The sequence below is a fragment of the Microcaecilia unicolor genome, chromosome 7 (assembly GCF_901765095.1).
Source record: "Microcaecilia unicolor chromosome 7, aMicUni1.1, whole genome shotgun sequence".
Classification (NCBI taxonomy): domain Eukaryota; kingdom Metazoa; phylum Chordata; class Amphibia; order Gymnophiona; family Siphonopidae; genus Microcaecilia; species Microcaecilia unicolor.
In genome coordinates, this window is record NC_044037.1 from 8,234,268 (window position 1) to 8,261,052 (window position 26,785).

The 26,785-nt window shown below is 44.8% G+C and overlaps 1 protein-coding gene and 1 long non-coding RNA gene across 2 annotated transcripts; both read right to left on the reverse strand.

Annotated features, from left to right (window-relative positions):
* Positions 1-1,784: 1,784 nt before the first annotated feature.
* Positions 1,785-21,883, reverse strand: YIPF6 (Yip1 domain family member 6). Its single transcript, XM_030209658.1, has 7 exons — positions 21,781-21,883; positions 16,489-16,617; positions 15,604-15,682; positions 10,531-10,573; positions 9,471-9,596; positions 9,225-9,385; positions 1,785-4,499 (listed from the first exon to the last, which is right to left on the reverse strand). The coding sequence occupies exons 1-7, from the start codon at positions 21,811-21,813 to the stop codon at positions 4,357-4,359; spliced, it is 714 nt and encodes a 237-aa protein (XP_030065518.1). The 5' UTR covers positions 21,814-21,883; the 3' UTR covers positions 1,785-4,356.
* Positions 1,785-26,664, reverse strand: LOC115474263. The gene is made up of 3 exons (XR_003942831.1): positions 26,653-26,664; positions 25,036-25,040; positions 1,785-3,829 (listed from the first exon to the last, which is right to left on the reverse strand). It is a non-coding gene; the product is annotated as an uncharacterized LOC115474263 (long non-coding RNA).
* Positions 26,665-26,785: the final 121 nt, after the last annotated feature.

Here is a 26,785-nt window from a genome sequence, read left to right on the forward strand (position 1 = left end):
TCTACTGGAGGTAAAGAAATACTGGAGAATTTGGGGTAACACTAGCGTTTATACCAGTGATGTCACTGGAATAGTTCAGTACATCTACCTCCACCTGCTGGTAGGAGAGGGTCACAACCCATTAGTCTGGGCTGGTCTAGCAGGATGGTAAGAAATGGCAGATTGCCACTGTTGCTCACAAATTTCACCCTGAGATAATCAGTGTTTTCTCTGTCTTCATTGGGAGTTCACACTTTCTCCTTTCTTGCTGTTTTCTGTGACTATCCCCTCACCCTTGCTAGCTCTAGAAATCCTACCCAACATCGCTCACTGGCTAGCAAAAACTGCCTCAAGAGTTGACGTGATCTTTACTGCCTCCCAAAGACTGAGAGGCACATTTTCAAAGCACTTAGCCTTCCAAAGTTCCATAGAAACCTATGGAACTTTGGAAGGCAAGTGCTTTGAAAATGAGCCCCTGAGTGTGCCATTTCCATGATTTGTGCAGGCCTGACCAGGCTTTAGAAACAAAGGATTCAAAGACAGATCCTAAGCACAGTTCCAGGCCTGGAGTTTGTTTTTCAATATGAGAACAATTAAATTATTATTATTGTTTTAATCGTCAGAGGTGCGGCCTAGGAGTACTTGATTTGCTTGTATACCTCTACTGCAGGGGTGAGGTGACCAACCTTAGCTCTCGCCAGGTCAGGTTTTCAGGATTTCCTCAATTAATAAGCATGAGCTCTATTTGCATCCAATGGAGGCAGTGCATACAAACAGATCTCATGTATATTCATTGGGGAAATCCTGAAACCCTGACTGGATTGAAGCCCTCGAGGACAGAGGCTGGACAACCCTGCTCTGCTGTATACACAACACAGGAAGGCAGCACGTGTCTTCAGAGAGGGATTAGACCCCACCTTCTCCATGAGTACAACAGTGAACTCAGCTGCTGTCTGCCTGCTTAGAGTCTAAATTACTTTTGCTACAACTAAGAAAGTCTATTGTTCTGGAGCCCAAGGGATGACAGCATTGAGGAGATGATGGCTTATAAACAAAGTTGCATTTTCTTTTGGAAACTGCAGGGTTACCATGCACACTGACATCACTTCAGATGTAATGATGTCCACAGATGGCTCTCTACACCAGCGTTTTTCAACCACTGTACCGTGGCACATCGGTGTGCTGTGGCTGGTCCGCAGGTGTGCCGCGGGAGTTGAGGGTCATTTATTAGTAGGGTCAGCTTAATTTGTGCCAGAACGGAGCGTACCTTTCAAAAAAGTTTTCTTGTCTCTAGCGGTCGGTACCAGTGAGCAGCAGTTCATAGAATCTGCTTGCACCAACCCTGGAGTCTTCTCTCCGACATAACTTCCTGCTTACATATAGGCAGGAAATTACATCAGAGAGAAGGCTCCAAAGTTGACATGAGCAGGCTGTATAAATTGATCCTTGCTGCCGCCGACCGCTAGAGCCAAGTAAACTTTTAAAAGGTACACGGGTGGGGGGAGGGCATCAAGAGACAAGGGAAGATGCCTGGTTGCCGGCTGGAAAGGGAACAGGAGGGAGAGATGCTGGACTATTTGTGAGGGTGGGGGATACGAGAAGGTAAATGCTGGACTGGACCAAGTGTGGAGGTGCAAGTGGGGGTGGCATAGAAACTAAAATGCTGGGCCATTTGGGGATGTACCTTGACAATTTTAGTACCGTGTAAGTGTGCCGTGAGACGAAAAAGGTTGAAAATCTCTGCTCTATACAGTAAACACATCAACAGACACCCAGTGGCCTATAAAATCCACAGCACAATATCATTCCAGATCATACAAAAATCTTTATTAACTTAAAAATATATTATGGACCATTTATATTTAACAGGTTGAAGGTGTCATCAAACAAAAAGTACATTTGCCCACCTAGAGATTAATGCAAAGAAAAATCTGTTGGTGAATACAAACCAGCGTATTTCTGCTACGACAGCAGAGAGGCAGTAGGTTTCTGTCACACCAGCTCTCTCACGCTGCAAAAGATGACGGCCAGCTCTCTTTCAGGAAAGCAGCATTACTGGTTCAACATAAAGCAGGAACTTTCTTCACTTGTCCACCAGTCCTGGAAAGTAGACTGGAACATGCAATCAATTCCCCAGTTGAATCCATTCACAGATTGGAGCTACAGAGTGGACTGACGTATCTCCTAACTTGCAAGTCCCAAGCGTCCCACAAGAGTAAAGCTGAGCTTGTCAAAGCCATCGTGTCCCCCCACGCCGCTAGCAGGCGTCTGGGGAATCAGAAGGGTATCTTAAGGCCTATGACAAGCTAAACACAAGTGTGTCGTATTTAATGAACACTGGACACTTGTTACAGTTTGTCGCACTGCTTGTAATTGCACATTCACTTCTTCAGTGCATGACGAGGCAGTGGTTTTAAGTCCCTGACCGTACAAGTATCTAGCATCAGCAAGTATAGAGGAGGGTCTTGCTGTTTGCTATGCTCACACCACAGAGACCTCTAACCCACAAACCCAGTCCCATACTGACACTGAAGTAAGATTCCTTCAAAAAGCAAACATGAGGCTTCAGAAGTCAGACCAGAGAGAGACTGAAGTAAAAAGAGCTTCAGGTACTCTTTTACCCTTTGTGACCCATTAATGTGTGAAGCACATAAGATAATCTGAACTTAGCTATGAATTGAACTCTAAAGAATTCAGGACTATGTAAAAGCTGCAGCAGGGTGCAGGGAAGGAACACACAATCAGGACGCCAGAGGACAGATCATGGATTTCTCACTCCTCACATGTCATACTGTGCGCTGCACTAAAACCCCTGGTGGAATCAGCGTGTTATGCAGTTCCTGCAGTGACTGTAATTAAAATGCACAAATTGAACCTTCTCCCAGCCACAAGTCAGTTTGACAGAGGAAACATCTACAATCAGGGCCCAGTCTGGCTGACTCAGGCTCTCTAGGAGGGTGAGGAGAGGTTGCATATCGTTACAGCCACTCAAAGTGGTCCTGCTCCATTCACATATGGTCACATCCAACAGCTGATCTGAAGCAGGTGCGTAACCAGAGGGGGAGATGTTTTGCTCTGCCTTCCTGCTGCTCTCCGACCCCCCACTGCAACTCCGCATACCTGGGCTGGCAGGGGTCCCCAAGCCCTGCAGCAGAAACCTTTACCCAGCGCTGTTTGCTGCCACGCTGACTGCCCTGAGAATGCGTGAAGCCTCAAGCATGCTCAATTTCACTAAAAATGAGCATGACACGAAGGAGTGGGGAAGTAGGGTAGGCAGAGCAGCGGTGAACAGCAATAGAGTAAAGCTTCTGCTACAGGGGCTTGGGGACCGCCACCAGCCAAACCAGCAGACCTTGGGGGGGGGGGTCCAAATCCAATTTGGAGGCCCGGCCCCTCCCTTCCCACCACCACCACCACTGTGGCTACACCATTGATCTGAAGAATCAAAAAATACTAGGTTGAATTTGGATTTCAGATCCGATTAGTTGCTTTTCCAATTCTGTGGTCAAAGTGAGGACCATGCAGGTGCAGTAGGTATTTTGTGATCTAGGTTTTGTACCTCATGCAATGGAGAGGAATGGAAGGAATGGGATTTGAACCTTCATAACCCCGATTCTCAACATGCCAATGCAATCACTAGGCCACTCCTCCACCTTGGCTCTAATCTTTATGACCCCTTGTATTTGTTGCTAACATGATACCATTAAAGTTGGTTTGACATTGTGCTTGGAAATAAAGACACAGATTTGTCTCAAAAGAATTGCTGCTCTATCGAGTTAAACAACAAATTCCAGGAGAGCAATGTGTTAAAGGAGACTCTGTTCTATTATACCAGAGCATTGAAGCCCTGCTCTTAAAGTCCATCACTCTCCTTTCTTCCACGGTCTAACTCATAGATCATCTGCTACAGTGAAAATAATTCTCCACATTTCCCTCAGATACAAATAAATGGCAAAAATGTGATTACAGCCTCCTAGGTACGAGACCACGCACGGATCTCCTGAAAGGCATGGAAAATGCCGGATACTGCCAAAGTGTCCGGAATGGGTCACCATTTCCGCTGGCTTTTCCCCCCCCAAAGGAGCTCAGGCTGCATACAGGCTTGTTTCTCATACAGCAGTCAACCAATGGAAACCAGATGACAGAATATAATATTCTGCCATCCATTCACATCTTCTGAAGAGCAGACAAAGAACCGTCATTCCTGGATCACCTCCTAGCCCGGATTAACCCTTCTCCCAGAAGCAGGACAGTGTTGATAATATTTCTATTTGGGTTTTTTTTTTTAAGTTAACAATCACAAGATTAAACTAAAGAGGGTAGCTGGCCCTCCCAGAGGAGGAGATGCTGGGGTATCAGTCTGAGAATTGGCAGCCTTCAGTTCTTGCCAGGCTTCTCTTTGGTCCCAGCTGTGAATGTTAGGATCATCCAGCTAATAACAAAATAGAAAAGGAAGATGGGGTAGACAGCCAGGGCTTTTCTGTTTGGAGGCTGGCTGTCTGCCAGGAAGGCTGTGGAAGCTGAAAGAGAAGAAAAGAGAGCAGTGAATCTCTTACCTGGGCTTATAAAATTAGGCCCTGCCATTCATCTGTCTACATTTATGAACCTAGTACAGGGCATCAGAGCTAAGCTCCTAAATCCAACCCTCCTGCCACCCACTTTTTATGCTCCTAAATTTTAGTGAAAGTTTTCAAACAGGCATCAACTAGGAGCATAATTTGAAATAAAAAGATTACAAACATTGCAAGACACAACTGCACAGATTCTGTGTCAAGCCAAAAGGAGATCATGGAGCTCATTTTCGAAAGAAAAGGACGTCCATTTTTTTGACATAAATCGGAAGATGGACGTCCTTCTCCCAGAGACGTCCAAATCGGTATAATCAAAACCCGATTTTGGATGTCTCCAACTGCAGTCCGTCGCAAGGATGTCCAAATTTCAAGGGGGCATGTCGGAGGCGTAGTGAAGGCGGGGCTTGGGCGTGCCTAACACTTGGACATCTTTGAGTCATAATCAGTGAGTTTTTTCTAGCAAAAAACGTGCCGGTACTCAAATGCTAGGCCACCCTTCAGGGGTGGGGTGATCACTGAGGGACCCACCCCACAAGAGCAAGACCCCCTGCAATCAGTCACAGAATCTATGGCAAGGCAGAATTGGTATGTAGAGCCTGAGCTCTTTCATTAAAACTTGAGGTTCGTGGGTCAATTTTAGCAGACAATGGAAAAGGTGCCGGTACTCAGTACCCCCAAGTACCCCCTCAAAAAAAGCCCTGGTCATAATAAAAAAAAAAAGCAAGGACGTCCCTGACGAACACTTGGACATTTTCACCCAGATGTGCTTTTTTTACGAATAAGGCACAAAAAAGTGTCCGAAATGACCAGATGACCACCGGAGGGAATCGAGTATGACCTCCCATTACTCCCCAAGTGGTCACTAACTCACTCCCACCCTCAAAAAACATCTTTAAAAATATGCCATGCCAGCCTCGGGTCCTTTAGTGCGCATGTAGGTCCCTGGAGTAGTTTCTTAGTAGGTGCAATGCACTTCAGACAGGTGGACCCAGGCCCATATCCCCCCTACCTGTTACATTTGTGAGGGAACAGCAAGCTCTCCAAAACCCACCACAAAACCACTGTACCCATATATAGGTGCCCCCCTTCACCCGTAAGGGTTATGGTAGTTGTGTACAGTTGTGGATAGTGGGTTTTGGGGGGCTCAGCAATTTATGAATTCCACTGCAGTGCCCCCTAGGGTGTCCGGCTGGTGTCCTGGCATATCAGGGGGACCAGTGCACTACAAATGCTGGCTCCTTCCATGACCAAATGGCTTGCATTAGGACACTTGTGACATGGACATCTTTGATTTTGAAAATCGCCGAAAGTCTGAATCGTCCATGTCTAGGGACGTCCAAATTTAAGGATTTGGATGTCTCCAATGGTATTTTCGAAATGAAAGATGGACGTCCATCTTTTTTCGAAAATACGGTTTTCCCAGCCCCTAGATTTCAACGTTTTGCAAAGACGTCCAAATCGCAACTAGGACGTTTCTTTTGAAAATGCCCCTCCATATCTCCCCTTTACTTTCTAAGTTGCACTGCTTACTTATTGAACAAAGAATTTATTTTAAGATTCTTATACTTACTTTCAAAGCATTTTATACAGGTCGGACAGACTATTTGGCTAGATTAACAATCCCGTATGTTCCAGCCTGCCACATGCATATAATATATGGAAACCAGATTGGTTGTACTCACAGAAAGTATATCAAATCCATGACCCTTTACCCTTCTCCGTTCTCATAATGAACACCAGTTAATTCTTCCCAATCCAGCTCAGTATAAGAACATAAGAGTAGCCATACTAGGTCACACCCTTAGTCCACCTAGCCCAGTATCGTGCTTCTAACAGTGGCCAATCCAGGTCACAAAAATCTGGCAGAATCCCAAAGAGTAGCAATATTCCATGCTACCAATCCTGGGGCAAGCAGTGGCTTCCCCCAAGTCCATCTCATTAGCAGACTATGGACTTTTCCTCCAGGAACTTGTCCAAACCTTTTTTAAACTTAGATACACTAACCACCGTTACCACATTCTCTGACAAAGAGTTCCAGAGCTTAACTAGTCGTTGAGTGAAAAAATATTTCCTCCTATTTGTTTTTAAAGTATTTTCATGTAACTTCCTCACGTGTCCACTAGTCTTTGTACTTTTAAAAAAGTAAAAAAATAAAAAAATATTGATTCACTTCTACTCAAGCTTATTATGAATCAACCAGAAAGAGTACTTTGTATTTTTTGGCAACATTTCTTTGGAATAATCTCCCTTTCTTTTCGTGTTCAGAATCTTTTTTTTTTTTTTTTTGTTACATTTGTACCCCGCGCTTTCCCACTCATGGCAGGCTCAATGCGGCTTACATGGGGCAATGGAGGGTTAAGTGACTTGCCCAGAGTCACAAGGAGCTGCCTGTGCCTGAAGTGGGAATCAAACTCAGTTCCCCAGGACCAAAGTCCACCACCCTAACCACTAGGCCACTCCTCCACATTGCAAAAGTTAACAACCGGTCTGAAAACTAATTTTTCACTTTGTTTTAATGATTGAGATCACAGGGTTCCGAGTCGTATGAAAGACTAACATCCTAACAGAAAACCTACTGCTACTGTTTAGATAACTATGAATGTTTCTAATGTGCAACTGTTTCTCCTGCCCTGTTTTTAAAAAAATGGTTCCTTTTTTGCTAAGCTCTTTTTCTTTGTACATCGCCTTAACAGGTTAAAAAAGGCAATTTTATCAAATACTAATAAACAGACATAGGTCCTTTGAACATCGGGTCCTAAATATTTACAGACTTACCCCCCTCTGTGCACAAATTAGCATGCACTAAGTACTATGATAACCGTCATGGTTTCAAGCGGTCCCCGCTTCTCACAGTTTCATTAACAGACCCCTGTACGCCTAAGACAATCTAGGGCAGTACCAAGAGACTGTCTTTTAGGTACAGTGGTGCTTTGCCTCTCAGACCTCTAAAGGTGAAGGTCAGTCAATGTGAACTTAATTCTGGCTCCAACTGGAAGCCGATGAAGTTGGTTCTCTTCAACTCTCTCAAAGCTGCTCTGTACCAGCTGCAACTCTGATGGCATCAGTTTGGCTGGTAAACCAGCATAATTGTAGCAATGTAATTGTGAAATGAGGAAGGAGAAAGTTACCTTCCTCAATGCTCCTGCCTATAGAAAGAGGAGATCGGCTTCACCATTTCCAGCTTCATAATGACCTTCCTAAATACCTCTACAACTTGTGATTCTAAACCCAGAGTGGCACATAAGGTTATTCCTAATGTTTTCGTTTTTGGAGATTGCATACTGACTGACCCCACCAAGACAGGGAGTGGGCTGATCCCCAAGAACTGCAGAATCTGTTTCTTTTTTTTTGTTTGTTTTAAATTGCTGACCCATCACTAATCTGAAATCTCTTTTAGAGAGGAATTTAATAAATTTACAAAAAGGCAACTCTTCAGTCCCCAGCGGAAGAAGTCATAGGAAATCAGCAACACAAGTGTGACGGCTAAAACCAAATTTGCTGATAATTTTGCCCAGCGATACAGATGTGAAACAATAAACGTGACAGTGAAGAGCTTGGGAACTCCACAAGTACTGTGAGGCAGAGTAAATTATTGCAAAGCAACCTAAAGCTGGAAGTGTTCCCATCACCACCAGCCTCATGTCACAGAGCCACATAACTTGCATGCCCTGATCCAGGACTCCACACAAAGCTTTCTGCAGAGGGCAGCTCTCTGACAGTTATTCTTTCAGTACGAGATAAGTATTTTCTAAGCACCATTTGGAAAAGAGGAACCCGAAATATAGCTATATAATGGAAGGTTCCACGTTAGGAGTCACGGACCAAGAAAGGGATCTAGGTGTCGTCGTTGATGATACGTTGAAACCTTCTGCTCAATGTGCTGCTGCGGCTAAGAAAGCAAATAGAATGTTAGGTATTATTAGGAAAGGAATGGAAAACAAAAATGAGGATGTTATAATGCCTTTGTATCGCTCCATGGTGTGACTGCACCTCGAATATTGCGTTCAATTCTGGTTGCCGTATCTCAAAAAAGATATAGTGGAATTAGAAAAGGTGCAGAGAAGGGTGACGAAAATGATAAAGGGGATGGGACGACTTCCCTATGAGGAAAGGCTAAAGCGGCTAAGGCTCTTCAGCTTGGAGAAAAGGCGGCTGAGGGGAGATATGATAGAGGTCTATAAAATAATGAGTGGAGTTGAACGGGTAGATGTGAAGCGTCTATTCACGCTTTCCAAAAATACTAGGACTAGGGGGCATGCGATGAAGCTTCAATGTAGTAAATGTAAAACGAATCAGAGAAACTTTTTCTTCACTCAATGTGTAATTAAACTCTGGAATTTGTTGCCAGAGAATGTGGTAAAGGCGGTTAGCTTAGCGGAGTTTAAAAAAGGTTTGGACGGCTTCCTAAAGGAAAAGTCCATAGATAAATGGACTTGGGGGAAAATCCACTATTTCTGGGATAAGCAGTATAAAATGTTTTGTACTTTTTTGGGATCTTGCCAGGTATTTGTGATCTGGATTGGCCACTGTTGGAAACAGGATGCTGGGCTTGATGGACCTTTGGTCTGTCCCAGTATGGCAATACTTATGTACTTAAGAAAATCCCAAAAATACATCGATTATCTACCCTCTGTCTTCCCCGACTGTCTTTTGCTTTGTGTCAGTGGCACTTACCAAACATGGACCAGGCAAACATAGCAGTAACGACAACGAGTCTGACGATGAAACCGACTAAACCACTGTCCCCGTGGAGCATCATCAGCCTGCAGACTAGCAGGGCTACGGTCAGGGGCAGGATACAGTAACCCAGCACACACAGACTCTGGAAGAAAGAGCTGCAAAAAGAGCAGAGTGAATGTTAGGCCCCCCAGCACAGAGCCCCGAAACCTTCCAGGAGTCTCTGAATCATTCGTTACTCACATGGTCCCTCCCAGTAGTTTAGAGTTTAACGTTACGATGACGGCTCCGAACCAGATAATGACAAACACTTCCGCAAACTGAGGAGCGCCCTCTTCCTTACTGTCTGCGGATTCTCCCTGCAGCATCCTGAGAGGAAGAGAGAGTCACTACAGTTATAGCAGTAAAGTTTCCCTAACATGTCCAGCATTAAACGGAAAAGTTTTTTTTTATAAATCTCCATAAATACAGAAAGGGCAGGTTTTTCAATCCTGGCTGAGCCCACTTTAAAAGCAATGGTAATTCAGATTACTATTCTTATTAAAATAAAGTATTTTGGGTGCAAGTCAGTCAGGACACAAAGCAGCCTTCTCTGCCCCCTCCCCCTTTTCAGATCTATAATGACTGGGCAAACTACAGTACCATCTGTTACACGCATGGTGTCCTATGTTCTAGCAGTGAATCTGATGATCCTGCTGTTGCCACTGCTCTGTTTGCACTAACGCACTCCTTCCACCACTCCCTACATTGTCCACATTCCCAGGGAAGTCAGATTCTAAAAGGCAGGAGTTCAAGCAACTTTACTCCCTTGCTGTGAACATTGCTCCATGCACACAGATGGTGTGAACAACATTACACCCACTTCCCATTCTTTCCTAATGCCTAATTATTCAGCATGTGTCATTCATACCTTCCACCAATTTTCCCAGAGCAATGCTAGAGCCTGTCATAGTCTTAGCACAAGTAAGAATCTCTGCACTGAACTCAGGACTAGTGTGAGCTTTCTGACACTTCTACTACACTCCGCTCTGAAAGGCACAAGGGACATTATTTACTAAGCATTATTCTCATGGAAACAAAATGAGAGAAATCCTTCAGTAAAATAGGCCCCTCCATGGAGAATATGCATCACTCAAAGCCTTATCCCAACAGAAAATCTAACTAGGTCCTGCTCCTTGATATGGGATTTTTTACTTCACACCTGAATCATTCACAGGTGCAAGTAAAAGCCCCTTTGACCCCTTCCAAACATCAAAAAAAGGGGTGATTCCAAATAAGTTCTCTGTAAAGAAAGGATACTTACAGTGCTAGTGTAACACACAGAATCAAAGGGCCCCAGAGATCCCCTGCAGAGAGAAGAAAGAGAAAATAGCCCATACTGCTGATGGAGAAAACTCAGAACTGCAAGAACGGATGAGCGCCTACGGCTCCAGTGCATGTTCTCAGCTTTTCTTTCAACAATTTTTGCACTTTCTTTTTTTTTGTTTGTTATTGTAAACCGCTGTGTGCTGCATAAGTTCAGCGGTATTATCAGGTTTTAATCAAACATAAGCATAAACAGCAGCCTTACTGGCAATGACAAAACATATCCACGGTCACACACCAAACGATTGAAGCAGCTAAGAACAGACTGCAGTTTCATGTCACACCTCCCAAAGTGGATCTCTCCGATCCAAGACATGAAAGGAGTGTTGTGCTTTAGTAAGTAACACAGCCCCAGGGATAGGGTTACCATTTTGTGTCCTCTGAAAAAGAGGACACATGTCACGCCCCTGCCACGCCCCCTTCAGGTCCTCGTTCCGCCCCTATTCCTCGCCCCCCCCCCCCCCGTCACATAGTCCCCTCCCCCCCACTTACTAGCTAGCCCTGGTGGTCTAGTAGCGTCTTCTCTTCGGGGCAGGAAAGAGCCCCCTCTTTCCTGCCCGGAGCGCTGCCTGCCCTTGCCTGCTGCATCCTCCTCGGTCTGGCTGGGGATTCAAAATGGCCACCGAGAGTTGAAGCGGCCTTGCGAGAGTTCAACTCTCGGCGGCCATTTTGAATCCCCAGCCAGACTGAGAAGGATGATAGACAGGGGAGGCAGCGCTCCGGGCAGGAAAGAGGGGGCTCTTTCCTGCCCCGAAGACGTCACTAGACCACCAGGGAACATGGTAGGGGAGGGGACGGGAGACCAGACCCACGGCGCCGATCGCCCGCCCACACACCCACCGCACGCACGCGCCTGCCTGCACCCACGCCCACGTTTGTCCAGAAATCCGGACAAACGTGGGAGCGGGCAAAATCCGCCGGACGCCCCGGACATGCCCTCAAAAAGAGGACATGTCCGGGGAAATCCGGACGTATGGTAACCCTACCCAGGGATCCAAATGCAAATCCTCCTTTGCCAAAAATCTCTCGGTGGATTCTAGAAGCGTCACATTACCCCTCCCCCACACACACTTTCTAGAGACACTGATGAGTCTTTCCCCACCAAAGCACCTTCTATGTGCGCTTCCTATGCATCATCTCTAAAGACTACAATTTACAGATCTAGGTCCATATAGTTCCATATATATTTATTTGTTTGTTGCATTTGTATCCCACATTTTCCCACCTATTTGCAGGCTCAATGTGGCTTACATAGTACCGTCATGACATATGTCATTTCAGAGTACAGATACAATTGGTAATATATATAGAAACATGGATGATATAATGAACAATTAGGTACAAAAGAGAACATGCAACTGGTATTACATATTGAACACGGAATACATAATAAACTAGGCAATACCTATATAGGGAGAAAATAATCTAATTGTTAAGTATATGGTGGAGAATTACACATATAACACATTACATTGTTGTTAACCAATATGCAACTCCTGGTAGGCCCAATTTATAAGAATTGCCGCACTGGGACAGACCGAAGGTCCATCAAGCCCAGCATCCTGTTTCCAACAGTGGCCAATCCAGGTCACAAATACCTGGCAAGATCCCCAAAGAGTAGCAACATTCCATGTAGAACCCCAAAGAACAGCAAGATTATGGAATTCTAAAGAATAACAAGGTTCCATGCAGAATTTCAAAGAGTAGCAAGATTCCATTCAGAATCCCAAGTACATAAGTGTTGCCATACTGGGACAGACCAAAGGTCCATCAAGCCCAGCATCCTGTTTCCAACAGTGGCCAATCCAGGTCACAAATACCTGGCAAGATCCCCAAAGAGTAGCAACATTCCATGTAGAACCCCAAAGAACAGCAAGATTATGGAATTCTAAAGAATAACAAGGTTCCATGCAGAATTTCAAAGAGTAGCAAGATTCCATTCAGAATCCCAAGTACATAAGTGTTGCCATACTGGGACAGACCAAAGGTCCATCAAGCCCAGCATCCTGTTTCCAACAGTGGCCAATCCAGGTCACAAATACCTGGCAAGATCCCCAAAGAGTAGCAACATTCCATGTAGAACCCCAAAGAACAGCAAGATTATGGAATTCTAAAGAATAACAAGGTTCCATGCAGAATTTCAAAGAGTAGCAAGATTCCATTCAGAATCCCAAGTACATAAGTGTTGCCATACTGGGACAGACCAAAGGTCCATCAAGCCCAGCATCCTCTTTCCAACAGTGGCCAATCCAGGTCACAAGTACCTGGCAAGATCCCCCAAAAAGTTCAATACATTTTATGCTGCTGATCCCAGAAATAAGCAGTGGATTTTCCCCAAGTCTATTTAATAATGGTCTATGGATTTTTCTTTTAGGAAGCCGTCCAGACCTTTTTTTTTTTTAAACCCGCTAAGCTAACCACTTGTACCATATTCTCTAGCAACAAATTCCAGAGTTTAATTACACTCTGAGCAAAGAAAAAAAATTTTCTTTGATTCATTTTAGATTTACTACTTTGTAGCTTCCTCGCATGCCCTCTAGTCCTAGTATTTTTGGAAAAAGTAGACAAATGATTCAAGTCTACCCGTTCCACTCATTATTTTATAGACCTCTATCATACCATTGCTTACACTCTATACATATGCAACCAATCAGGACATTCAAAACACAGCTGTGAAAGGGGGGGGGGGAGAAGTACTACTAATAGGTGATTTTAATGTACCAGATGTTGTTCAGGGTATCCCTATTGCAGGGTCTTTTAGAAGCAGGGAAATCCTGGATTCTCTAGAAGAGGAACTATTCAAGCAGTTGGTAATAGAACCCCTGCGGGATGAGGCCATACTGGACTTCGTGCTTATTAACGGGGAGAGTATTTCTGACATTATACTAGATGATCATCTGGCATCCAGTGATCGCCAGATGGTGTGGTTTAATATTAAGACAGGATTCACTCAAAAGTGATGGTTCTAGACTTCAAAAACAACTAACTTTGTTCAGATGGGGGGATTATCTCAAGGAACTGCTGTTTGGATGGGAACATCTGGAAGAAATTGGAAAGCAGTGGGCAAAAGTCAAGGAGCTATTGTACGGGCAACAAACCTTTTTGTAAGGAAAGCACATAAAAGGAAGAGGAAAAGGAGGCTGCTTTGGTTCTCAAAAGTAGTAGCTGAAAAGGTAAGAAAAAAAGAGGGTTAGCTTTTATAAACTACAAGAGATTGCAGAAAAGAGGAAGAAAGGTGACAATATCTGGAAAAGCTGGTACTCAGGAAAGCAAAGATACTAATGGAAGAAAAAAATGGCCAATACGGTAAAACGGAAGGACGAGGTATGTTAGTGATAGAAGCAGGGCTTTTTTTGAGGGGGTACTTGGGGGGTACTGAGTACCGGCAAATTGACCCATGGAACCCAAGTTTTAATGGAAGAGCTCAGGCTCTACACACCAATTCCGTCTTGTCATAGATTCTATGACTGGTTGCAGGTGGCCTGGCTATTATGGGGTGGGTCCCTCAGTGATTACCCCACTCCTGAAGGGTGGTCTAGCATTTGAGTACCGGCACCTTTTTTTGCTAGAAAAACAACACTGGATAGAAGGAAGTGCAAAAGCAGCAGTGTGAGAGTCAAAGGTGAAGGGGAAGAATATGCAGAAGCTGATACAGTTAAGGCGGAATTGCTTAACAAATATTTCTGTTCTGTGTTCATAGCTGGGAGCAGGACCGCAGAAGACAAACGCAAATAGGAATGGAGGGGTAGCAGGTCCTGAACAATTTTCAGAGGACGGTAGAGGACGTGTGGAGGAGTGGCCTAGTGGTTAAGGTGGTGGACTTTGGTCCTGGGGAACTGAGGAACTGAGTTGGATTCCCACTTCAGGCACAGGCAGCTCCTTGTGACTCTGGGCAAGTCACTTAACCCTCCATTGCCCCATGTAAGTCGCATTGAGCCTGCCATGAGTGGGAAAGCGCAGGGTACAAATGAACAAAAATAAAATAGATACTATTGGAGATTCTACATGGAATGTTGCTTATTCCACTAGCAACATTCCATGTAGAAAGCTGCGCAGGCTTCTGTTTCTGTGAGTCTGACGTCCTGCACTTACGTGCAGGACGTCAGACTCGCAGAAGCAGAAGCCTGTGCGGCCACATTGGTGATTTGCAAGGGCCGACTTCTACATGGAATGTTGCTAGTGGAATAGCAACATTCCATGTAGAATCTCAAATAGTAGCAACAGTGGAGGAGTGGCCTAGTGGTTAGGGTGGTGGACTTTGGTCATGAGGAACTGAGTTCAATTCCCACCTCAGGCACAGGCAGCTCCTTGTGACTCTGGGCAAGTCACTTAACCCTCCATTGCCCCATGTAAGCCGCATTGAGCCTGCCATGAGTGGGAAAGTGCGGGGTACAAATAAAATAAAAAATCTGAATTCAAGAGAGGTTGGGATCTCTAGGGAAGTGAAAGGGAGAGTAGATTGCATGGATGAGCAGACTGGATAAGGCCATATGGTCTTTATCTGCTTACATTTTTCTGTATTTCTATGTAATTAGATAGGAAGCTTGCTCAGACATCTGATTTCTCCAGTTCTGCCCTTTATTTTACTGCCATCTTCCAAGTCGGAGCCTTACAGCTTTCTATCATTTGCAAAAAAATGAACGTGATAGCAATTTACAAATCTAGTATCTGCACTTTTTTTAAACTAAAGCGTCTCTTCTGATCTGTTGCTCTAACATGTTCCATCGATGCTGCTCCTAGTGGGGAAGGGTATCACACAAAGACACAGTACGAATCATTCTGGAACAACAGTACACAACACAACCTGTAACTGTAACGCATCTTTTCATTTAAGAAGAGTGTTCCATACACACTAATAGTTATCTTGCCAACCACTGTAAATCACAGCATCATTCAACCTTGTAAATGCAATTGAATCAATGTAATCTCTAACAACTGTTAAAAGCAAGCCACATTGAACCAAAACTCGTTTTTGGATAATTGTGGGATACAAGTACGAATAAATACTTACAGTCTCGCAGAAGCGCGCTGCTCTTTCTAGGGTACATGACGTGTACAAATTTCTTCCCAATTGCCTTTAGGTCCCGCATCTGAAAGAGCAGAAAATATCCTATACTTATTACAGATCACGGCCAGATCTTCAATTCATTCGGCCCTTCCAGGCGAACTTCTCATCCTTCTCATGCATGTCCCTATCAGGAGTTTACACTCCTTTAATACTGCAGTCAGGATTATTAGAGTACAGAAACACGCTCAGCAGTTTCAAGATGGTGCTTTTTAGGTTCGCTCATACTGTCAGCCAAAAAGAGATTGGCATTTCTATTCTTCAACACTTTGAGCTTCTGTGTTCAAATTGACTTCTCCCATTCTTGGCAGAATTGTTTTGAGGCTAGAGGCTCCTGTGCAGATTTACCTCGGTAGCTTCCTGGCGTCAGTAATATGTTATTTTTTAATGTAAGTTTACTCAGATTTTAAACGAAAAGGCAGAACAGATAGCCTGCCAGTGAATGCAGGAGGATGGGTTGCCTGTTTTCTTGAGCACCGTCGCTGCCCTGATACTTAATGCCGTGGAAGGTGGAGACCAGAGTTGCTGCTGATACAGGAACTGCATGAACTTGCAAAAAAATACCAAGAGGCATATTTTCAAAGCACTTAGCCTTCCAAAGTTCCATAGAAACCTATGGAACTTTGGAAGGCTAAATGCTTTGAAAATGAGCCCCCAAGTGTTCCAAGAGTGTAGCCTCAGAGTTTCACATAGTGCTACAGGAGTCCCTTTCGTATGTCTCAGTTAAGAAACAAGAGCACTGAAATCCAAACCTGAGATACGCGAATCACAAGGAGCACAGTGCTTTTACATTCAGGGTCTTCCTTAATCCTGCAATATATAAAAACTTACAATGGTTTCCTTAACGGGTTCATCCAGAGTGGAGCTGTCCTCATCCTGGGACTGAGTGCCCACCGGGACCGTGATCTCTCCTTCCACTGGGATATCTTCTGATATAGACACATCCGACAAGCCAGCAAACTAGTGGGAGAGGGAAATTTTAAAAAAGTACTGAAAGTCTAGTAACCCATGTACTCAAAGCTGCAGAGTTGGAAAGCAAAAAGAAGAGGGGGAGTGGGCTGGACGCATCTGCAGAGGGGCAAGAAAGATGAAAGTACAAATCCTACCTCCCCTGCAATTCAGCAGGAAGTTTACTTATCTGTTCGGGCAACAGCATCCTTAGCTTATTCTGCATGTTCCCAGTGAAAAGCGGAAGAGCTCTTGAAAGCTCCTCACAAGTGCATGAAGTTAGTCCAATGAAGAGGTTTCATCAACCACTTATTTGGGGATTATTTTATCATTCTAGTGGACAAAACGTTAAGTGTAGCATAGCAGAGGAGAAAGCTAATGTTTAGAGCAGAGGGCTGAGAACCAGGGAAGCCCAGATCAAATCCCACTGCAGCTCCTTGTGATCTTGGGTAAGTCACTTAACCTTCAATTGCCTCAGGTACAATGAATCCTCCTGGGGTAGGGACATACCTCTTGTACCTGAATGTAACTCATCTTGAGGTACTACTGAAGAGATGAGCTAAATCCAAATCCCTTCCCTTTAATTAAAACAACAAAAACCACTAATTCCAAACGCATGAGCTTAGAATAGCTGGCCTGCTCTGTCAGAATCCCGCCATCTTGCATCTAAATCCAGGTTCTCAGGGTATCTGGGGCTAAGGATGCTGTAGAAGCAGCCCTCAACTTCTGAGGGGAGAGAGTCCCAGACATCACACATATGCCCCGATGATCAGAAGGAAACAAGGGTGCTAGAGGTTCCCTGGTGCTCTAGTGCCCCCCCCCCCCAAAAAAAAAACCCTGGACCTTGAAGACAGAGGAGGGAGTAGCACTCCCTCCTCCTTCTAAAACAGCCTCCAAAATAGCAAAGCCCTACCCAGTGAATCCTGGGATGTGCTGGGCAGGGCTTACTTACCTGGAGGAGGAGAGAGTGCTATGGAAGGGTTGGGGTCCTCTAGACCTCTCTGTCCTGGGGGGGGTGGGGAGTCTGCAGGTCCACCGGACCTCCAGCCCCTTGCACTAGCATGTTTGACAGGTCTGGGCTTTTTTTCTTTGAGGCACAATCCTCCCACAGAAGTACCCCCATGATCGAAGCTAACAGCGCACATAAATTTCCATGCTATTAGCTTCGATCATAAAGGTGTTACTTCTCCGCACTGTTCCAGTGCTAATTTTACAGTGCTGTTTGGAACAGCATGGGGAAATTGATCACCGGGGCTATAGGGTTTCTGGATTTTAGGTTAAGTAGAGGAGTGTGGTAGCCGTGTTAGTCCACTGTTAAGGTTATTAATAGAAATCAAACAAAATAAAACATGGAAAAGAAAATAAGATGATACCTTTTTTATTGGACATAACTTAATACATTTCTTGATTAGCTTTCGAAGGTTGCCCTTCTTCGTCAGATCGGAAATAAGCAAATGTGCTAGCTGACAGTGTATATAAGTGAGAAACATTCAAGCATTGCTATGACAGTCTGACAGGGTGGGAGGATGGGGGTGGGTAGGAAGTATGCATGGGGACATCAAAGTATACCATTGGTATTCTAACAGGGTGGGTGTGGACAGGTGAGGGGAGGGTGATCAACAGAGACATACAGCTTTATGGTTTATAATGGGCTAGGAACCCCAGGTCCTTGTTAAGTCCTTTCTGTTGGGTGTTAAAATATTCAATCATTCTGACTTCAAAGGTCTTACGTTCTTGTATGGTTTTAAAGTTACCTTTGAGGATTCTCACTGTGAAGTCACTGGTGCAGTGTCCTGGTCTTGTAAAATGTTGCCCAACAGGCGTGGGTTTAATTTATGACAGCCCCCCCCCCCCCATGCCAAAAAAAGCAAAATAAATTAAAACTATGCATTTATTGGCTAAACACCAAACAAATCCCACTGCTTTCCCAAGTACTCTCTCACCCTTCCCTTGGATTGTCCTCCACTCAGTTTTTGTGTTTTTTCTGTGCCAACTCTTAAGTGAAACTAATGTACTTATTTGACTGTATTTCCTCCTTCACTGGTAGACGGGTCTTCTGTACGCCATTTCCTCCTATATCACTCAATGCGACAGTTTTGCTGAACCTCAAACAGGACAAAGGGACCATGATTCTCACTGCCCCCTACTGGCTGCGGCAGATCTGGTTCCCTTTACCTCTGGAGCTCGCCCCCAGACACCTGTGGAAACTGGATTGCTTTCCGACCCTCCTCACCCAGAATAAACAATCGCTTCTCCATCCCAACCTCCTGACTCTGGCCCTCACAGCTTGGTTGTGGAGAGGGTAGTAGTGGATTCTCTCCACCTATATGAGGACATCTAAGAGGTCATATAATTTCAAGTGAAGGAGGTTTGCCATCTGGCATGAGAGCAAGGCCCTAGATCCTTTTTCCTGCCCTACACAGTAATATATATGTTCAAGCATTTGTTTGGTATAAAGACCATCTCTGTTAGAGTTCATCTCAGTGCAATTGGATTTACTCTCTACACAGTGATGGCAAGCACTCTCTTTATACAGCCTCTAGCTGTTCGATTCATGAGAGGTTTGCTCTTGCTCAATCCCCTGTTTAGACCTCCTATAGTGTAACTGGAATCTCAACGTCATCCTCGTCCAGCTGATGAAAGCTCCATTGAGTCAACTGATTCCTGCCATCTGAAGTTTTTCACCAGAGAAAGTAGTGCAATCAGTCATGGCGGTTACTTTGAAAGCATAGACAGAATGCGTAGAAGTAACAGTCCCAATTACACCCCAAGACCACCAGGGATTGTAAGATAGGCCTAGGGGAGCCTGGGAGGAAGGGTAACTTCTGTTCAGGAGGGGGAGGGAGGGGAAACAAACAAACAGGACAAAGAACAAACTTTTGGCTTTCACCAAAAACATAGAGGCATATTTTCAAAGAACTTAGATTTACAAAGTTGCATAGTAACCTATGGAACTTTGCAAGTCTAAGTGCTTTGAAAATGAGTCCCATGGTCAACTTCAGCCAAAACTAAAAAAAAAAAAAAAAAGACAAAAGTTAAAATAACCTTTTGACCGAAACAGAAACTTGGTTGACTACTATTGAAAAACCACAGCAAGATGGCTAAAACATCAGTCAAAAAAACTGTGACATGGCTGCAAACACTTTTATATGTGCCTGGGAAGCTCCAATAAAGGCGTGCCATGATGCTATAGTGGTATAATCCTTAGCCACGTAATTATGAAAAAAAAACATGCAAAAATGTATTGACATGCAAGGATTATACCACTATAGCATCATGGCACTCCTTTGATGGAGTCTCAAGCACACAGAGTGGCTTAGCGTCAGAATATATGACAACAGACAAGAAACAACAGACCTGATGCAAACAAATAAGCCCCAGCTGATCTTTGGCTTTCTCCTTTACAACTAATGATCCACTGTGCTTTTCTCAGGTTTGTTTAACTTGGTTGATAATTTTGCTTCTACCACTGTTCCCAGACATCAATTCTTCCATCCACCACAATTTTCATAAAGAAAATTTGATGTAAAAACTTATTTTAAAACAGCATAAAGCTGTGTGCAAAGTGTTAGTCATACCTCATAAGTCATTTATTTCAATGAATCCTTAAGTGAGCAAAATCTGACAAAAGCTCTACATGATGTAAAGTTAAAGATGGCATCTTCCTGCAGTTTAGATCAGCAAATAATGATTTTCCTCGTTTAGAATATTGTGTACAATTCTAGAGACTGCACTTTTATAAAGATCTAAACAGGATGGAGTCAGTACAGAGGGCGGCTACTAAACTTGGTCAGTGGTCTTTGTCATAAAGCACATGGGGCCAAACTTAAAGATCTCAATATGTATACTTTGGAAGAGAGAAGCTATGATAGAGACATTTAAATACTTATAAGGCATAAATTGAAAGGAAACTTTGGAATGAAAGGGGATAGATCCAGAAGAAACCTGAAGAAATACTTCTTGATGGAAAGGGTGGTGAATTCGTGGAACTGGCTCACGGTGGAAGTGGTGGAGAAGAAAACAGCATCTGAATTCAAGACAGCTTGGGACATGTACACAGGATCAGTAAGGGTGTGATAGGAACAGTGGCGTTCCTAGGGAAGGGGGGGCGGTGGGAGTGGTCCGCCCCGGGTGCACGCCGCTGGGGGGGGGGGGCGCGCACCACGCCTGTCCTCCGTTTGTTCCATGCTTCTTCTGTACCCCGGAACAGGTGGGTGTCTTATGCATTTCATTCAGTTTTTGTTTGTATTTACAAGCATAACATAATCATGATAATACTATTTAGAACATTGATTTTTTAATGTGATATTTTACTGTATATATATGTATGTTTTGATTTATCTGTTCTTTTATATACATGTAAATTCTGTGGGATTTAGATTGAATTTTTTAAACTCTAATTTCAATTTTAACTTTATATTTGATTATTTATTATATATTATTTTGTTTTGTAGCCCCTGAAGCAGCCCAGTAGGGCGAAACACGGCCTGTGTCGGGCTATTGTTTGCATATTCTAATTTATTATTAAAATCATTTTTATCCATCAACGATCTGCTTTGTATATTTTCCATCTTGGAACGAACGGAGGACAGGCACAAGTGGTGCCCCCCTCCCTCCCCCAGCGGTGTACACCGGGGGGGGGAGGGTTGCGCTGCATCGGTGATCCGCCCCGGGTGTCAGCCCCCCTAGGAACGCCACTGGATAGGAAGAGTAGATGACATGGATGGGCAAACTGGATAGGCCATATGGTCTTTAGCTGCCTAAATTTTTCTCTGTTTCCTACTCTCTCCCCCCCCCCCCTCCCTTTGCTCCAGCCCTGAGGGAATTTCAGGAAGGAGGTAAGAGTGATGCAGGGTTCAGGATCCCACTGCTGACACCAAGAATTGTTGCAGGAATTACCACTATTGTTAGCAGAATCTGTGGCTGTATACACCAATTCTTGGTAGCCACAATCACATGATGTCCAAATCACTGATCTGGTGAACAAAAGGTTTTCATCATTGCATTGTATTTCTTTCAAAATTAGTTAATGTGGGTGTACATAATACATTTCACACGTGTGTATTTTTCCCCCCAAATATTCTAATTGACACTATTGTCAGCCGTTGACACCTCAGCCACCTTTCAAAGTCCGCTCCCCACAAGCCCCAGGGTCTGCCCATGTTTTGCTCTCACCAGCGGTTTACTGCTCTCCTCCGCTTCCGCCATCTTCACCCCCCTCACCGCTGTCGCCTCCGACGTGGAGCAAAACAAGGAGCAGAGACGTCATCAAGCAGAACCCGGAAGCGCGTCACAAGCCTGAGCCGGGTCTCTATGGCAACCCCAGGGTTCCTTGGCCTGTAGAAGCCATAGGCGGAGCGGGAAGCGGGGGCGGAGCTTTCCTTACGGCTTTCATCCGATGTGCCACCTGGTCTTGAACTCGAGCAGTGAAGGGTTAATGCCGGGGGGGGGGGGGGGGGGGATGGGCGTGTCTCACCTGTGATAAACAAGGCGCCACCCAATGGAAGCAGGAGACGAGGCTGTTCCTATATAGTCCATTACACGGGTTGAAGCCAGTGGGCGGAGCTTTAGTTCACCCAAAACGATAGCAGAAAGATTATGGTCCATTTGTAAAAACTCTAAAGCTCTTCTAGTTGGATAGACAGTGCCTTAAAAGATGGAGGACAAAAAAAAAAAAATATATATATATATATATCTCTATATAAAAGGCAACACCAACGTTCTATGAAGCCTCCAGACGGAAGTGTGAAGGGGGAGAGATATCCGGTTTCCCCATGAGTGTCTGCCCCGCCCTCTCTGTAACACAAACAGTCAGTGAAGGAAAACAGCAGAGCACGAAATCAAATCCCTGGCTCTGTAACAGTGAAGGACTCAGAGGGGGGAGAGGCCAGAGGGCAGGGACACACACACTCCCACATGCACACAGAAGAAAACCTTGCTAGCCCCCCCCCCCCCTTTCATTTGCATCAGAAACAGGGCTTTTTTACTGAAGGACTCAGAGGGGGGAGGGGAGAGAGGGCAGAGGGCAGGGACACACACACTCCCACATGCACACAGAAGAAAACATTGCTAGCCCCCCCCCTTTCATTTGCATCAGAAACAGGGCTTTTTTACTGAAAGAGGGGGGAGGGGAGAGAGGGCAGAGGGCAGGGACACACACACTCCCACATACACACAGAAGAAAACCTTGCTAGCCCCCCCCCCCTTTCATTTGCATCAGAAACAGGGCTTTTTTACTGAAGGACTCAGAGGGGGGAGGGGAGAGAGGGCAGAGGGCAGGGACACACACACTCCCACATGCACACAGAAGAAAACATTGCTAGCCCCCCCCCCTTTCATTTGCATCAGAAACAGGGCTTTTTTACTGAAAGAGGGGGGAGGGGAGAGAGGGCAGAGGGCAGGGACACACACACTCCCACATGCACACAGAAGAAAACCTTGCTAGCCCCCCCCCCCTTTCATTTGCATCAGAAACAGGGCTTTTTTACTGAAGGACTCAGAGGGGGGAGGGGAGAGAGGGCAGGGACACACACACTCCCACATGCACACAGAAGAAAACATTGCTAGCCCCCCCCCCCCCTTTCATTTGCATCAGAAACAGGGCTTTTTTACTGAAGGACTCAGAGGAGGGAGGGGAGAGAGGGCAGGGACACACACACTCCCACATGCACACAGAAGAAAACCTTGCTAGCCCCCCCCCCCCTTTCATTTGCATCAGAAACAGGGCTTTTTTACTGAAGGACTCAGAGGGGGGAGGGGAGAGAGGGCAGAGGGCAGGGACACACACACTCCCACATGCACACAGAAGAAAACATTGCTAGCCCCCCCCCCCTTTCATTTGCATCAGAAACAGGGCTTTTTTACTGAAAGAGGGGGGAGGGGAGAGAGGGCAGAGGGCAGGGACACACACACTCCCACATGCACACAGAAGAAAACCTTGCTAGCCCCCCCCCCCCTTTCATTTGCATCAGAAACAGGGCTTTTTTACTGAAGGACTCAGAGGGGGGAGGGGAGAGAGGGCAGGGACACACACACTCCCACATGCACACAGAAGAAAACATTGCTAGCCCCCCCCCCCCCTTTCATTTGCATCAGAAACAGGGCTTTTTTTACTGAAGGACTCAGAGGGGGGAGGGGAGAGAGGGCAGAGGGCAGGGACACACACACTCCCACATGCACACAGAAGAAAACATTGCTAGCCCCCCCCCCTTTCATTTGCATCAGAAACAGGGCTTTTTTACTGAAAGAGGGGGGAGGGGAGAGAGGGCAGAGGGCAGGGACACACACACTCCCACATGCACACAGAAGAAAACCTTGCTAGCCCCCCCCCCCCTTTCATTTGCATCAGAAACAGGGCTTTTTTACTGAAGGACTCAGAGGGGGGAGGGGAGAGAGGGCAGGGACACACACACTCCCACATGCACACAGAAGAAAACATTGCTAGCCCCCCCCCCCTTTCATTTGCATCAGAAACAGGGCTTTTTTACTGAAGGACTCAGAGGAGGGAGGGGAGAGAGGGCAGGGACACACACACTCCCACATGCACACAGAAGAAAACCTTGCTAGCCCCCCCCCCCCTTTCATTTGCATCAGAAACAGGGCTTTTTTACTGAAGGACTCAGAGGGGGGAGGGGAGAGAGGGCAGAGGGCAGGGACACACACACTCCCACATGCACACAGAAGAAAACATTGCTAGCCCCCCCCCCTTCATTTGCATCAGAAACAGGGCTTTTTTACTGAAGGACTCAGAGGGGGGAGGGGAGAGAGGGCAGAGGGCAGGGACACACACACTCCCACATGCACACAGAAGAAAACCTTGCTAGCCCCCCCCCCCCCTTTCATTTGCATCAGAAACAGGGCTTTTTTACTGAAGGACTCAGAGGGGGGAGGGGAGAGAGGGCAGAGGGCAGGGACACACACACTCCCACATGCACACAGAAGAAAACCTTGCTAGCCCCCCCCCCCCTTTCATTTGCATCAGAAACAGGGCTTTTTTACTGAAGGACTCAGAGGGGGAGGGGAGAGAGGGCAGAGGGCAGGGACACACACACTCCCACATGCACACAGAAGAAAACATTGCTAGCCCCCCCCCCTTTCATTTGCATCAGAAACAGGGCTTTTTTACTGAAGGACTCAAAGGAGGGAGGGGAGAGAGGGCAGAGGGCAGGGACACACACACTCCCACATGCACACAGAAGAAAACCTTGCTAGCCCCCCCCCCCCCTTTCATTTGCATCAGAAACAGGGCTTTTTTACTGAAGGACTCAGAGGGGGGAGGGGGGAGAGGGCAGAGGGCAGGGACACACACACTCCCACATGCACACAGAAGAAAACATTGCTAGCCCCCCCCTTTCATTTGCATCAGAAACAGGGCTTTTTTACTGAAGGACTCAGAGGGGGGAGGGGAGAGAGGGCAGAGGGCAGGGACACACACACTCCCACATGCACACAGAAGAAAACATTGCTAGCCCCCGTTTCATTTGCATCAGAAACGGGGCTTTTTTACTAGTATATATATTTTTTATTTTATTTTTTTTTTACTTATTTCATAGCTTTTTTATTTATTTGAAAGCTTCTCATATCTAGATATAAATATCATGATGACACAAAAATGAACTATTACTAAAACAGCTTTAAAATGTATTATAGCTGGTAGAAACATCAGTTGTTGCCTTTGTATTTTGTGCTCATTTTTCTTACACTGTTCTATACAACACAGATGGCAAGATTTCAATGAGGATATCCTGTTTTCTGATGGGTTCATCTTAACTGTTGTAATCTGCCTTGGGAGGACTGGTGTTATAAAGATGGAATATACTGAAATTAAATGGAAGTAAAATTAAATTCTCCTTTCATTGGGAGCAGCACATGGAATCACATCTTCATCTGCTTTGTAGAAGTTTACATTTTATATACACAAATGATTTTAGGCATGTTTCAGGGACAAGTGGTTTTATAAGTCAAAATTAAAAAAAAATATATTTTCTTTTATGCAGATCTCTTTGGTTTAAACATAAATGGGCTATAAGCCCCTAATGCAGTCCATTGGTTTTCTTATATTTTGTTCTTGTGATGACTTATACTGTGCCAACACTGAAAACTCTCTATCTGGTCATCAATAATAAAAGGAACACCATCCACCCTACGAAGTTGTTTTGTGGCGGGCTGTAGATGAGGAATTGTGATATTGAATAAATAAGTGTATGTTTGTGTCCCTAGTCATGCATCCAAAGGTTATATAATCCTTTCAAGATAGCCAGTTAATCATTTAACTTCTTAGTGGAACATAACCACAGAGGCATGGTACGATCGCATTTTCAATGTGGTAATACTAGGGCCCACCTAAGCAACAGGTTATTTTGAGTTAGTCTTCACTGGACCAAACTTGCTTTCATCGTGCCATCACCTTCCAGCTGGATAGGCAGAGTCTTAAAAGGTGGAGGATAAAGGATTTTTTTTTTGTTTTTACATTATCCCAAGCAAACTTGAGTTCATTGTGGCTTGCCTTTGAAAATACATACAGTGAGACAGAATAATATAATTCAGTTATATGATAGGAGCAAGTATATGGATATGTCTGAAAAATTTATGGCCCTGCTTACTAAGCTGTGCTATGGGTGCACTAGTGTTTATACCATTATTTCTATGGGTGTCTGTATCATTAGCGCGTATTCAAAATGCTAGCGCACCTTAATAAACAGGGCCCTTAACAAAGATGAGATGACCCTTTCTTCACTCTCTGATATTATCAAAGCATGATCATTGCAATTCTACTCTCTTAGATTACCTGCATACCATTTCCATCTTCATTTCTTCGTATTTATAATCCACATTATGTGAGCTTGTGTTCAGGTCAATGTGGCTTACAGTATAGCAGTCAAAAAAACAAGAAAGAACAATGTTATTATATGGAACGCATTATAGATAACAGTATTATTACATGGAACGTATTAATTTATGAAAACAAGAACATCAAACAATGTTGGGGTGCATAACTCGGTAGTCTTGGAATGCTGCAGGGGTATTCATTTGGTGGACTGTCATTACTGAGAGCATTGATTAACTAAGTCTATATGGTATACTTTAGTTATTTAGTGTTGCTTAGCCAAAATTAGTGAAGAATTGAAACTTGAAGACCTTTCTAATGTTCAAGTAATTGGTTGACCATTTTATGACTGAT

Bases quoted from the DNA above. Each gene is read 5' to 3' on its own strand.
- YIPF6 (XM_030209658.1), bottom strand. From the start codon at position 21,813: ATGGCGGAAGCGGAGGAGAGCAGTAAACCGCTG. The intron at 16,618-21,780 runs GTGAGAGCAAAA...CTCTCCCACTAG, and splicing joins AGGAGAGCAGTAAACCGCTG to TTTGCTGGCTTGTCGGATGT. The intron at 4,500-9,224 runs GTAAGTGCCACT...CTTCTCTTTCAG, and splicing joins GTTTGCCTGGTCCATGTTTG to CTTCCACAGCCTTCCTGGCA.